The sequence below is a fragment of the Falco peregrinus genome, chromosome 7 (assembly GCF_023634155.1).
Source record: "Falco peregrinus isolate bFalPer1 chromosome 7, bFalPer1.pri, whole genome shotgun sequence".
In the NCBI taxonomy this organism is placed as follows: Eukaryota; Metazoa; Chordata; class Aves; order Falconiformes; family Falconidae; genus Falco; species Falco peregrinus.
In genome coordinates, this window is record NC_073727.1 from 82,588,636 (window position 1) to 82,602,229 (window position 13,594).

Here is a 13,594-nt window from a genome sequence, read left to right on the forward strand (position 1 = left end):
AAAAAAAAAAAAAAAAGGCGAAAGGGAGAGAGAGGGGACAAGGCTGCGAGCTTGCCGCCCGATCCGCCGCCCTGCCCGGCCGCCCCCTCCCCGCCAGGCCCGGCGGCGCCATCCATCCATCCCTACCTGAGCCGCTTGCTGGCAGGGTCCGTCCTCCAAAAAGCGAGCGATGAGGAAGTAGAGCTCTGAGGGGAAAGGAGAGGCGGTGAGGGCTGGCGCTCGCCCCTTCCCCGCGGGCTTTTCTTTCTTCCCCCTCCCCGCCGCCCCTCTCCGGCTCCCGCCCGGCTTCCGCCGCCCCGCACGGCGGCTCCCCCGGCACTCACCCGCTCGCAGCTCCGCCGTGTGCCTGCTGCCGCCGTCCCCGGACATGGCGAGGCGAAAAACGAGGAGGGGAGGGGGGGAAGGGGGGGGGGGCTCGGGCCGCGCTCCGCGGCAGCGTCGGGTCCCAGCGAAACGCGTCCGCCCGCCCGGTAGCTGTCACTGTTCGTTCACCAGGAAGAGTCTCGGCTCCACCATTCAACCCACGGGCAGGAGGAGGAAACAACAACTCACAGCAACCCGCCGCCAACGCCGCCGCTGCCGCCGCCGCCGCCGCCAGCCAGCGCGAGCGAGCGCGATCCCTCCGCCCGGAGAAAGAGTCCCCTCCTCCTCCTCCGCGCCCCCCTCCTCAGCCCTCCCGGCCCCTCGCGCCGCGCGCGCCGCCCCTCCCCCCCCCCCCCCCCCCTCCCGCGCCCCTCAGTCCCCGGCGCCCGGCGGCGAGGGCGGTCAGGCGGGGATAGGGGGGAGCCGCGTTCTCCTGCCCCCTCTCCCGCCCCGCCGCCGCCGCGGCAGCCCCTGGCGCTGCCCAGCTGAGGGGAGAAGGGACGAGGGCGAGCACTACGTGTTTATTAGCGGGCGGGCGGGCTCAGGCAGAAGATGTCGGAGCGGCAGAGGCGGGGTGGGCGGGAAGGCGGCGGGCTGGCGGCTGAAAGGCGCTTTCTCTGCGAGGTGCGGGCGGCCGGAGCGCGGAGGGATACGACGCACGGGGAGGAGGGGCTGCGGCGGGGCAGCGGCTATTCGCGGCGGCGGCGGCGGGGAGGCTGGAAGTTACCGAGTTTCAGTGTCGCAGAAATGGGAAGCGAGCGAAGCCAAAATGCCCCCGGGGAGCGCGGTCCCGCTGGGGAGGCGGGCTGACGAAGCCCGGCCCTCCCCCTTTCCCTCCCTCCCTCGGCCGCTCGCCGCGGCTCCCCCATCCCCCGTGGGCAGGCCCCTCCCGGGCGCGGGGCTCCGGCGGCCCCGGACTCCCTCAGACCCCGTCGGGGGCCTCGGGGCGCCGCGGCTCTGGCTCTGCGCGTAAGTGCCGCTGTCGGGCGCTGGTGGCTCTTTCTCGTGTCGCACCGTGCCCGGGTTCCTGCCGGGGGTTTGGAGCCGGGAGGAAGCCCCAGGGAACCCCAAACAACGCGAAACGCGCTGTTCTTCGCTGTCTGGCCGGGCTGCCTCGGCAGCTCCGCCTGGGTCTGCCTGGCTGCTTGTAGCCGTCGCCACGGGGGCGGAGGGCGAAGGGCTTGCAGGGTGCGCGGCTTGAGAACTTTCCTTTAAAAAAAAAAAACAAAAAACCAAAAAACACAAACCCAACCCAAACATCTAATAACGATTTTATTCATTGTTCTTGCAGCCAAGCACATCAGACAAGCGGGACTGACGAATCTTCCGGCTTCTGAGCGCGATGGCAAGAGGAGGAGTGTTGTCAACGCGAGGACAAGCGAGGGATGGCGATGCCTGCAACCTATGGCTGAACCGCAGGTAATTCACTAGCGGATCAATAACGTACCGAAGGTTCCTGAAAGGCTGCGACATTGTACGGAGTCTGATTAGCGGTTAAATAACTTATTTATTTAATATTTACTAGCTCGACGGTACCGAATAAACGTGCTAGTTTGTGCTGTAACTGTTTATTGTGCTGCTTACAGTAAAAAAAGGCAAAGAAAATAAAACCAAAGCAAACGTCCACTGATAAATGCCTTTAAAAAAAATCTATCCGATGAGGAAGGGGTTTAAAAGGGCATAATTACTTGTCTAAACACTGGTTTGCAGTGCATCTGTGCTTTTTCAGGTCGAGTTGGGGCCTTGCAAGAACAAACATGTTTCTGGACAATAAGAATGAATTTAGCAGGGATCGAAGTAAATGGGGGAAGCTGTCATTTTTTAATACTTAACGTTGCCCCAATTATTAACTAGTGTAACTTGTGAGCAAAACCAAAAGTATGTTTGCAATGATATAGAAACTAGACAAAGAATGTGTAGTGTGTAAAGACCCTGAAGCTCTCAACTATATAACTTCTAACAAAATTCAATTTAAACCATATTTCTGTGCAGCTGAGGGGAGGCTGAGTTGAGCATTTTTATACGTATGTTTCCAAGGCCCGTGAGCTTGGTGTACAAGCCTCCTGCTTGAGCTTTGTGCTTGACAGGGTGAGAAAGCTTGCTGCAGCCACCCTTCTGCTTTATTGCATAAACGTAACCATGAAAGGTTAGAGAACGGAGGCTAAAATGTCATGTATTTCCATAAAGTCATATTACAAAAAGTGATAAAAATTAGGTTTATATAGCAGACAGCTAGTTGCTATGCATTTTGACATACAATTATCAAATGTCCTAAAAAAATCATTAAAATCATAATCTAGCAAGTGGTGTGTAATCAATCATTAGGGTAAATGTATTTTGTAGTATAGATTTTTTTCGAAGTAATAAAATTGTCCATACTAGATTTGATCACTTAATCTGTAGCTGTGCTCACTTTATATATTTAAAAATGTACGGGTGTCTCCCTTTTCCCAGTTTTTAGAACAATAACCACTCTGTTTCAGCTTTATTTTAAATCCATGCTTCACATAACTGAAATGGCAATGAAATCATATCTACCATCTAATAAAGATTTTTAAAGTAAAGTGACTTGAGTCTTTTCTTAGCAATGTAAAGTATGTATTGTAATATCTCTCGTAGGTGGTTCTCACAACAAAGGGCTACATGGATAATGTGATTAACGTTTTACTTTCCCTTGATGTTTACATAAAGGAAAGTATACTTATGTATGATATCACTAAATCTATAAAGCAAGGAATAGAGAAATTTTAACAGTTAAAGAGTCTGAAAGTAGAGGAAAACTCTCCTGAATATATTGAACTTCCCCATCCTTTTGGCAACTCATAACTTTTTCTGGTGCGGTTTAAAATACAGCCCACAGAATCAAAATATTTTGGTGTTTTGACGGTAAAATAAAGATAGTGTTTTATTCAATTTTTGTAGAGCACCAAGCAAAATGGAATCCCAGTCTGTGACTTGAGCCTGAGCATCACAGCGCTGCAAATAATATTTAATAAACAGCTTTTACAAACATATATTCCACTTGTTTTTACAGATGAAATCCGATGGGGCTTCTTGTTTATTTGTGGCTTAAGGTGGAAGTCACACGAGCCACAAGATGCAGAATTATTATTGTTTGGTGATGCATGTTAGAATGAGTCTTAAGAATTCCTGCAGCAGTAAACAAATACTCCAGTAATTCTTCAGAGATATTCTAACAGTGGTTTTTTTCCCTATTGCAGTTAAATTGAGGATGTGTTTGTTACGTACACAAGTGGAGAAGAATATCCTCGTCTCTGAATTTTTACTGTCTTGATTGTTTTGCTTTCAAATAATTCCTTTTCTTTCGTGTGATCTTGTCATCTTACATTATCCTTAAGTAAAAAAATACATCAGTTCTGCTTTGTCGCTGAGATTTAATGTTTTTTAGGAGGTATTTCTACTCTGAAAGGTCTGCGTTTAAAAAAAAAAAAGTAGCAATGAAATTATTTTCCTTTTTCAGCTCTAATAACTGTTAGAGTTAAAAAGAAAATCTCCGATTATTTTAATCCAGTGATTTTACTGTTTTAACATCTGACAGCTTTACGTATTCTTTTTGCAGATAATGGGTCCTGTTATTTTATTTTGTGACTTTCAAAAGTGAACATTCATACATGTTCACTAAAATAATTTTATAAAAAATCAAGAACAAAGTTTACCAGATTTTGCTGTTAATGAAGTTGATACGTAAAACTTAGTCAGCTATGGACTGATCCCAAGGGTTGATTGGTTTGGGGTTCTTTCCCCGCCCCCCCCCATACCTTGGCCTTATATGTAAAGATATGTTCGAATTCTCTTGAACTACTCGTTACTTTTGACAAGACAAGGATGTAGTATCTTTGGTTTCTTCGTGGTTTTTCTGTATCTTAATAGTTTGGGAGTTTTTTTACTGATCTTTTTTCCTGTCATAATTGTTCATATCAGTTATCAGTGTGGTTTAATAGCCTGCAACCAGAAAATGTGTTACTTGAAACTTAATGGTGGCAGTTCCTAACATGAAAGTCCTTTCTGCTTCTTGTGAAATTTGCTCTTTTCCTTTTCTTTCTAGACAAAGGAAAGCATTTAGGGTTTGTAAATTGTCGAGCTGAACAATGTAGCTAAATATTTGAAGCACGATGTTGGCGGAGGGAGGTTGGTTGAGAGCACCATAAAGCATCAGCTAAGCTTTCCTCAGGTTTTGTTGCTTGGTTGGGATTTTGGTTTAGTTTTTCTTTTTTGGTGGAGTTTTGTCACCTCAAGTGAGAATTATCACCACCAGTTCCTTGCCTTTTTGTGACTGTTGATTCTTACTCTTGAAACCAACCACTAATCTTAAAAGGGCAAGAAGTGAGCAATGGTACTTAGGAGGCCAGCCAACTTTTTTTATTATTACCATGTATATTAAGTATCTGCAGAAAGAACCAAGTGTGCCAAAATCCAATAGTACTATGAGTAAATTCCTTCTGCAGTTTTAAACAATAACATAAAATGTTAACTAAGTGGCTTCACATCAGAATTCTTCTAAATACTCGTTCATGCCTCGTGCCAGGAATAGATCCTTTCTGCACCCTGAACTTTCAACTAAGGAGTTCCTTACAGAGTGCTTAGCCGCTGTGCATTCTGCCCGCATCAGATATAAAATAGTGGACTGCATGTTCTTTTCTTTACCGTTATTTCCTTTTTCAGTGCATGAATTACCATAGAAGATGGATGTCTGCCCACTCCAACCAAAACACACTATTTCACCTTTTGCTTCCTTCTTCCTGTTGGTGAAAAGTAGCATAGAATTAGTTATCTGTATTACACAAACCACCATCAGCACTGACAGATTAACTTTTCATAAAAGCACACAAATACATTAACCTGATAAGCATGTTTCTTACGTGTTCTCTCGTGCAGCTAGAAGAGTAAAGCAAAATCAAGTCACTTATGAAGACATCATTCATTTTTGTCTAAAAAGAAACAGTGAATCTACTGTCGAGCTTCTGAAAGTAGATCTATATGTCATTTATATTTTGAGCAGTAAATGGGTTTGAATTTCATCCAGTGACCCTAAAAACCTCTTTAGGGTTGTTACCTAAATAAATATGAATTACACCAACCATGACATTCTTCCAGTTTCACTATTCTATCTTTTGAGTACAAAAAACTTCCCTTATGAAGAGAAACTAGGAATTAGGCCTACGTAATTCCTACTGAATAAATGAATTCTCCTGTTTTATGGTGGGGGTTTGTTTGGGTTTGGCTTTGTTTTGTTTTAAAGCAATTTAATTTGTGCTCCTGTATTTTATAAAAGACCTTCCATTTTTACTGGATCAGTTTGACAGTACAACTTTCTATGCTGAATACATTCCCTAATTATCCAGAGAATTTTGAGAAAATGATTAAACTGCTGTACTTAATTGTTTGCTATTGGGCTTTTCTTCACGGAGAATCTTGGATAATTGCCATGTTCAGTTTCACGTCCATTTGATGTCTCCAAAGTTTTCTGAGAATTGTAAGGATTACAGGGAGAGGGGGTGGGGGTGGTTAAGTGGAGCTTTCAATAAAATGAATGCACAGGGTGTATTTTAGAGGAGAGCTGCTCCATAATGAAAGTAGGAGTAGGAAAAAAAAAGTTTACTGCATTGCTTTGTATATTGACAATTATTTTCTTAGATTATTGCTTTGAGAAAACTTTTGAAAATGTTTGCTGCTACTATACTTACTAGAAAGGTATTCAATATGCTAAGGCAATTTTTGTTGAGCAGGACTCTTAAAATAAGGTGTAGCATTGATTTGTTTCACTGGTTTCATATTAGTGTTCTAAGTCTAAAGTAATGGATTTTATTTGTGTTGATAAATTATTAAGTTTATTAAGACATGATTTAAGTGTCCTTCAGTGACTATTTATCTTTCTGTTTCTCTAAATGAGAATCTAGATTTCTGTTTAACCGAGTTTGAGGGCCATTTGTGATTAGGGTTTTGGATTTGATTTTTTTTTAATTACAATAGTAGCCTGTTAGAAATGCAACATTTTAAAATACAGATGAGGGGTTCTTTGACTCTTCAGAATGCAGCTGGTTATCAGCAGCTTTGGTATAGACTTGGAACTCCCCTGAAGTTAATACAGTGGACTATTAAAGATTTACATCTGTGTAATAACTTGAGATTCTGTCACATTGTTATCCTTATGGGCTCCTAAACCAATATAAGAATAAAAAAGCTCTATTTGATAGCTGGTAGTAAATCTTTTTTAGAAAAACAAAACCCCAAACATTCTATTTATTACATATTCAACATTGAGAATATGGTAATTTTTTTCTAGAACTCTTAATATGAAGCCAGTGAAACAAAACAATGACACATCTTTTGTTGGAATACTGCACTGACTCTTTCATCTTACCTCCAAAGATTTAGAGTTCAGAGATATATGAGGAAAATAGTTAGGGTGAAGAAAAAATACTCTAGGAAAAGGATTAAAGACCAAGGTAAGGGAATAAAATATTTGGAGGAGGCAATACTTAAGTATGGCATACAAAATTTCTCTGTTTCAGAGAAGATAAAGCAGGATCTTCTTTAAATTCTAGGACATAGTTCAAGAACTGAAATAGTTGAAAGATTTCAAATTAAAAATTATGGTTTTCCCCATCAGGAAATATAGCCATCCTTCACTTTTGCCTCAGAAATTGCTAAAGCAAGGATTTTAGCAGTCTTCAGAAGAGCTGAACACTTCTATAGGTAACATCATCCAGTGACAGTATACATATGTAATTAGAAAGATCATCGGTGTGATCCAACACAGCTGCGCTATGTTGCTAGCTTTAAGACAATCCTTAGTTTTTCCTGAGTGTTTCCTTCTAGTGTTGTTTGATTTCATTTAGAGCTGCAAAGTATTTTTATTTCTACATAGCTGAAATACCTGCTTTCCCAAAAATAGTAATGATGTAGTGCAAGAAGTACCAATATTTGCACTTAGAGTAAAGATTTTAGTGCTGTTAGCATTGAACCATTTGGCTGACAGTGCCTACTTTGTGTAGCATATGCGATTTGTCAATCATCCGTGAAACACACATCACTGAGACTCTGATCTCCATTTATTGTTCAGTCTTCTGAGAAAATACTGGGCTGCTGATTCCAATTTCTCAATATTTTGTATTCATCTATAGCATCTACTTAGTGCCTTGAAAGGATTATTTTATATTTTTCATTTGCCCAGATAAACTGTAGAAGAGTTTTGGTGTGCCAGGTAGGCATGGTGTACTAATTGAGATATTAATTGGGTAAGGTAAACTGCTAATTGACTCAATCTCTTGATTTTACAGGTTTTAAGAGTACCAGAGACAGGAATTGTGATTGGACCACAAATGACCCTTGCATATACGTGATGCTGGTTAAGGGGTTTTTTGTTTGCTTCCTTGTTTTTAACGTAATACTAATGTAAGATGGAGATTGGCACGTGTGCTTCCCTTTTCCCAGGTGAGGACCTACCACAAGATTAAAAGATTGTGATCACTGTAGCTCAACTAATGTGCAGTTTTCCCATGCAAAGTGGAGCAGCTTATTTAACAGGGGCTAAGAAGAACCCTCTTTCAAGGATATTTACCAAGGTGGCTAGCTCGTTCTCTTCAGAAGTACAAAATACTATTTTCTCTTCCCTGTGGAAGAGTTTTAATGGAAGTTGGATCCCCTTGTGCACCAGAGCAGATGAAAGCTACGAAGTCGTTGGATGGAAGGCAGAACCACCACTCTGGTTGGGACCTAGTTTGGTAAGCATGCTCTGGGAATGCTCCTTGAACGGGGCGTGCAAGCGAGACAAGGAGATTTGTGGATTATGGGCTAATCACAGCAGGCAGCTTTGGGCATACTCAGAAGTCTTTTAGATGCCCAGAAACTTCTACTGTTGGAGAATTAAATATCTACATTTTTAATAGTAAAATAATGTGAATGTTATTTTATAATTACTGTTACACACATTCTCACCCAGCTTTGGGTCAGCTCATCGCTAATGGGTGTTCTTGCAACAAGCTGTGGAGCGTTAACACACTACTAGTTTCTGCACGTGTGCATTTTATTAATGCTCAGACTTCCAAGACCAAATAAAAATTTGAACTTGATCTTTCAGATCAAGTTTACTACTAATTGCCTCTTGGCAGGCCCTTCAGCACTGAGTAACACTAAAACTTAATCAACTAATGTAAAGAAAAATGATGTCTTACAAAGGTGAGATTGAGCATTTAAAGAAATACACAGGTATTTATTTTTTAACATAGTTCGAATTTTAGAGTTGTTTATTCTGGTTATAATAAAGCTATGTTTATTTAGTCCATATAGTCAGGGTTTTTTGTATATATGTTTGAAAGTGCTGTAAAAGAGAAATGACTGTGTAGGATTCATTGACCTTTTCACCTAAATACAACTACAGTTTGAATCAACTAGTTAAAATATAAGTCACGACAAACCTGTATGTCAGCATTTGAGGAGCTGGGACCCTTCAAAATCCTTCTGTAAAAATACCAAGGTTCTTTTTGTTTGTATGCAAGTTATTTTTGTTCTTAAGAAGCAGTTTGAGACATGTTTTAAGTTTTATCTGTTAGAAATGGAAGCTAAGGATTTCACACTTTACTTTCTTCTAAATCTGAGCAATAAAGAACAATACCAAATTCCCACACTTTGAGAAATAAAAATAGAAAACATTATTTCTCCCATGTAGTCTAATACAATTCATAAAAATCATAGGGTTTGAAAAGAACAAGGGCAGTTTCTGTGGAGCTGCGAGAGGAATTATCCACACGAAATCTAGGTAACATTGAAAATAAAATACCGAGGTTTTAAAAGAAAGGATCACATGGATCCTGTTAATCACAATTTCATCGGGACTTAATCTTTGTATCTCAAAGCTCAAATTTCAGGATGTAGTTACATTTCAGAGAATTCGAGAAAATCTGTTTTGTACGAACAGAAAAGAGAGTTGCATAATGAATTACCAAACATGCTTCCTGCAGAGCCTGCTGGTTGTCAGGTGTTTCTCGTTTTCGTTTTGCTGTTTTAAGGGATGAACAAGGAGTGTAGAGAGAAAATGGGAAAGTAGCAGACGAACTAGCGGAAGTCCGGGGTAAGTCACCTATGCTAAAGGAAAGCCATTTAAAATTGGAAAAAATAAAAAAATTGGACAGTCCCTTAGGAAAATGTTAGGTCAGCTGTCTATTCTTCAGCTAAATGCCCCAGTTAAGGAAGGATGGATTTATACCAGAGTTCTGAGTCAGTAACTTAAAATCACAGAGGTTCCCCCTGAACTTCTAGTATTGACCTTTCTGGTTACCATAAACATTACAGCAGGTTCTCAAACCCCAGCAGGACATTCCTTTTGCCAGATCGGCAAACTGGTAAGAACAGGCAAGGAGAAGGCTGAGGCACTCAACGTTTTTGCCTCGGTCTTCCCTGGCATCCTCTCTTCCTACACCCCTCAATTGGATGGACTGCAAGATGGGGACTAGGGGAGCGAAGTCACTTCCACTGTAAGAGAAGACTGGGTATGTGACCACCTGAGGAAGTTGAACATACTCTGTTCTATTGAGACCCCCGCCTGCAGTACTGCATTCAGCTCTGGAGTCCTCAGCACAGGAAAGACACGGACCTGTTGGAGAGGGTCCAGAGGAGGGCCACAGAGATGATCAGAGGGATGGAGCACTGCGCCTGTAAGGACAGACGGAGAGCTGCGTTTGTTCAGCCTGGAGAAGAGAAGGTTCTGAGGAGACATTACAGTCTTTCAATACTTAAAGGGAGCTTGTAAGTCGGGGACAGACTTTTTAGTAGGGCCTGCTGCGATAGGACAAGGGGTAATGGCTTTAAACTGAAAGAGGGTAGGTTTAGACTAGATAAAAGGAAGAGATTTTTTTTTTTTACAATGAGGGTGGTGAAACACTGGAACAGGTTGCCCAGAGAGGTGGTAGGTGTCCCGTCCCCGGAAACATTCAAGGTCAGGCTCGATGGGGCTCTGAGCAACCTGGTCTAGTTGAAGACGTTCCTGCTTGTTGCAGAGGGGTTGGACTAGATGACCTTTAGAAACCCCTTCCAGCCCAAACCACTCTATGATGATTCTACGATGATGGTGGTGCTCTTCCTCAGACCCTGCACAGCAGTTGCTCACAGTCTTAACAACATAGGCAGCTGATTTCTAATGCCCAGACCTGAGCCCTGGTGCTGCTTAAGTTGTTACTTAAAACTTATTTTCGAAGTAATCAGGAAGTAATTCACCTACCTACCTCATCCCATTTAAAAACAAAACACTACATGCTGCTTAAATTCTAACAGCATAGTGGCACCTCTGCTTTGTTTTTTCCATTCAAAGTCCTTTTCTTTTGAAGTCCTCTACAAGTGCTAGCGAAACAGTCCAAATTATAAGTCCTAAGTCCCCTTTATTTGGGTCTTTTAATCTAAACTAAGTAATTAACATTCAAGTAAAATTAGAAAAACACTCAACTGAAACTCTGATTTACAGTCTGCCACTCCCTGTGCATCCAAGATTTCATCAGATCGAGTCTAGCTCTGAAATGTGTTGTTCCCATATACTCCCAACCCTGATTTTTGACTTGAAATTTTTCAGCAGCCAGCGTCCTTGAATTTTTCTCCTTCCAGGAGAGTGATGTGTATGCCTCTCGGTTCACTCGCTGTTGGGTGTTTCTAGTAGCGTAGGACTCTCTGTAGGAGGCCAGGTCACGGCATACTTGGAGGCAACAAAATTTTGAATTCCAGTATACAGAAGGTAAGGAGTACTTGTATTCCTCAGTTTCGAATGTTACCCATACTAGTAAACTGAAGATTAGCAGTGCCCACTCTATTTCTGAGGCCAACTGCCTCATGCTGATGGCCATATCCATATTATTAAACTCTTTTAACCACCAAAACAGGATGGCTGGACCTGCATTGTCAGCTGGGGTTGAGCTAACCCCTGACCCATGCCAAGGGTTGCTTGGGAGAGCGCTGCTTGGCCTGCACCGGGTGCAGGGACCCTGCTGACCACAGTCTAACAGCGTAAGCAGTGGGCTTCAAGCCCTCAGCTCTGCACCCTGGCACCTTTTAATTTGTTAGCATAGTCACAGCCTTTGCAACAAACAAAACCACAGGCTGCCATTGTGCTTTACTTCTAAAAAAATCAGATGTCTTTTTAGTGAAGTATAGTATATGAAATATGGCATATGTCCAATGCAGATATCCTTTGTTAGGATTTATCTTGGCCTCTAGAACTTCCTATCTGGTTTGTAACAAACCCTAATACATCTCCATTTTTGCTCAGCCTTGGAATTATTTGATTTTTCATTCTGTCCAGCAAATAACGATAAAACTCTGAAATGCTTATAATGATCATAAAAGCTTCTCAGGGCCACATGAAAGACCACTTAAGGAAGAGCTGATGTGGAAAGAACACCTGGAAAATAGAAAGTCCAAAGTTGCTGAGAAGTTGAAACAATGTAATATTAAATGGTGGTAAACATACATTAACACCTGTCAGGGAGATCCAGGGTTTGTCTCAAACATCTACAGTGTTCTAAACTCTAACCAATCGTTAGAGGTAGTCAAGAGCCGGTTGCAGTTGTTTGCAACAAATGTATTTAAAAGTGCTTGAGGGATACTGCCATCAAAGAATTTGTCAGACTGTACTAGGAACAGGAAGGCTCGTGCATGAAAAGCACCGAAAAGAATCCTGAAATGGGATTTGGGCATAAAGCTTCTTGCTATCTTGTTCTTACCTGGTGAAAATAGGGCTACTGGGAGGGGAAGGGGGATCACCCAGTTTTGAAAAAAAATAATATATAACTGAGCCCTTTATTCACGGTCCAATAACATAAAAGGTGTCAATCTGCTAAACATGACAGATGCACCGTTGTAAAGAGATATGTGATACCAAACGCATTGTCTGCTTCCCAAAATAAAGGAGACAGTTGGTATCTTCCATGCTTGTTGATATAAAACAAGGCTATTTTTATTAGTGATAAACTGAATCAGTCATGGCATTTTGTAAGAATGCAACATTTGTGCTGCTGGCTGCTTTCTACATATTATTTCATGTGTTTCAAGATCTATAGACCTCAAGCACCAACCAATGCTAATACCGAAGCATTCATCAGATCAGTGTTACGGTTTTCACTTAAAAGACCCAGCATTTAAAAAATAAGTTGACACCCCTGTGATCATGCAAGTGTGAATGGGACAGCGGCTTGAGAGCCAGAGGAACCTAGTATCAGCTGCTTAAAACCTGTGCGGCAGCGATCCCCCTTGCAGTTTCATCACAGAGGGTGACATCTACTTGTAAATACCATTTCAGTTTTTGCTAGCCTTTGGGATACCTTTACAACTATATTCAACTGCTGCTGTAATTGGCACTTGCAACTCGACGATTAAAGTCAGCTTCATACACTTCCCATAGTCCTAACAGCATCTCTACTACCAGAGAGCCAACCGCCTCTTGTAATTAATCCCTATTAACATTATCCACATCCACTATCTTTGACTAATTATTGCCAGCTTTCTGACTCACTGTGGTCGTTGAACAGAACCAGCTGCCAGAAGTCACAACCAAATCTATCCTCTTGGAAGCACGCCCTTTCTCTGCTACTCGGCGTGGGAGTAACCTGCAGCAGTCACATCGTTCCCTGCGATGAACTACCGCTAACGCACGTGTTGTGAATTCATGGCCTACACCTCACCTCTGGCTGCTGAGGCCAAGCAACCCTCATCTGGTGCGTGGCCACTCTACAAAGAAGTCTCACAGTAGTAGTAGAGGTGCCGAGCTCATGAGGCCTTCTCCTGGCTCTCTACGTTGATGTGCAATCTTCCATCTCACCTCAGAGGTTGGTTCTGCTGTCACTGAGGTGGACACTAGACTTCTCAGCAGCATCTTGATGCCAGACTGCTTATCCCATCTGATCACCTCCATGGCAAAAAGAAAGGCATCAAAATTTTTATCTTCTACCCTCATTTTAAGATGAGCTGAAACATTGATGTAGACTTTAATTCCCATCATGGAGGATGCTCTCTTGCTGGCTTTGGAAGGGAGTCTCAGCTCACTGAACCCTCTCACCATGAATGCCACACTTGGCTGGAGACTCACAAAAGTTATTTTTGAATTGGTTATAATACATTTATAAATCCGTGTAATATGCTGTGGTAAACTTTTAATAAAAAGGTTCTGGACTCTGTCTCGCAGAATTACCATAGTTTAAATTTTCATATACCTAGTTTCCTTGGGAGGTGA

At 42.4% G+C, this 13,594-nt stretch overlaps 2 protein-coding genes across 4 annotated transcripts in view; one reads left to right on the top strand and one right to left on the bottom strand.

Moving 5' to 3' along the window:
- PHIP (pleckstrin homology domain interacting protein) overlaps positions 1–981 on the bottom strand; it is a 119,337-nt gene extending 118,356 nt beyond the window's left edge. For all 3 annotated transcript variants that reach the window (XM_055810793.1, XM_055810792.1, XM_055810791.1), the window contains exons 1-2: positions 324–981; positions 127–185 (exon numbers count right to left, since the gene is read on the bottom strand). In XM_055810793.1, coding sequence (XP_055666768.1) covers positions 127–185; positions 324–369 — 105 coding nt within the window. In that variant the 5' untranslated portion in view covers positions 370–981. The remainder of the gene's footprint in view (positions 1–126; positions 186–323) is intronic.
- Positions 916–7,658, top strand: LOC114011386 (collagen alpha-1(II) chain-like). Its single transcript, XM_055811260.1, has 4 exons — positions 916–937; positions 988–1,332; positions 1,655–1,782; positions 5,260–7,658. The coding sequence occupies exons 1-4, from the start codon at positions 916–918 to the stop codon at positions 5,269–5,271; spliced, it is 507 nt and encodes a 168-aa protein (XP_055667235.1). The 3' UTR covers positions 5,272–7,658.
- The last annotated feature ends 5,936 nt before the right edge of the window (positions 7,659–13,594 follow it).

Bases quoted from the DNA above. Each gene is read 5' to 3' on its own strand.
- LOC114011386 (XM_055811260.1), top strand. From the start codon at position 916: ATGTCGGAGCGGCAGAGGCGGG. The intron at 938-987 runs GTGGGCGGGAAG...TTTCTCTGCGAG, and splicing joins GTCGGAGCGGCAGAGGCGGG to GTGCGGGCGGCCGGAGCGCG. The intron at 1,333-1,654 runs GTAAGTGCCGCT...TTGTTCTTGCAG, and splicing joins CCGCGGCTCTGGCTCTGCGC to CCAAGCACATCAGACAAGCG.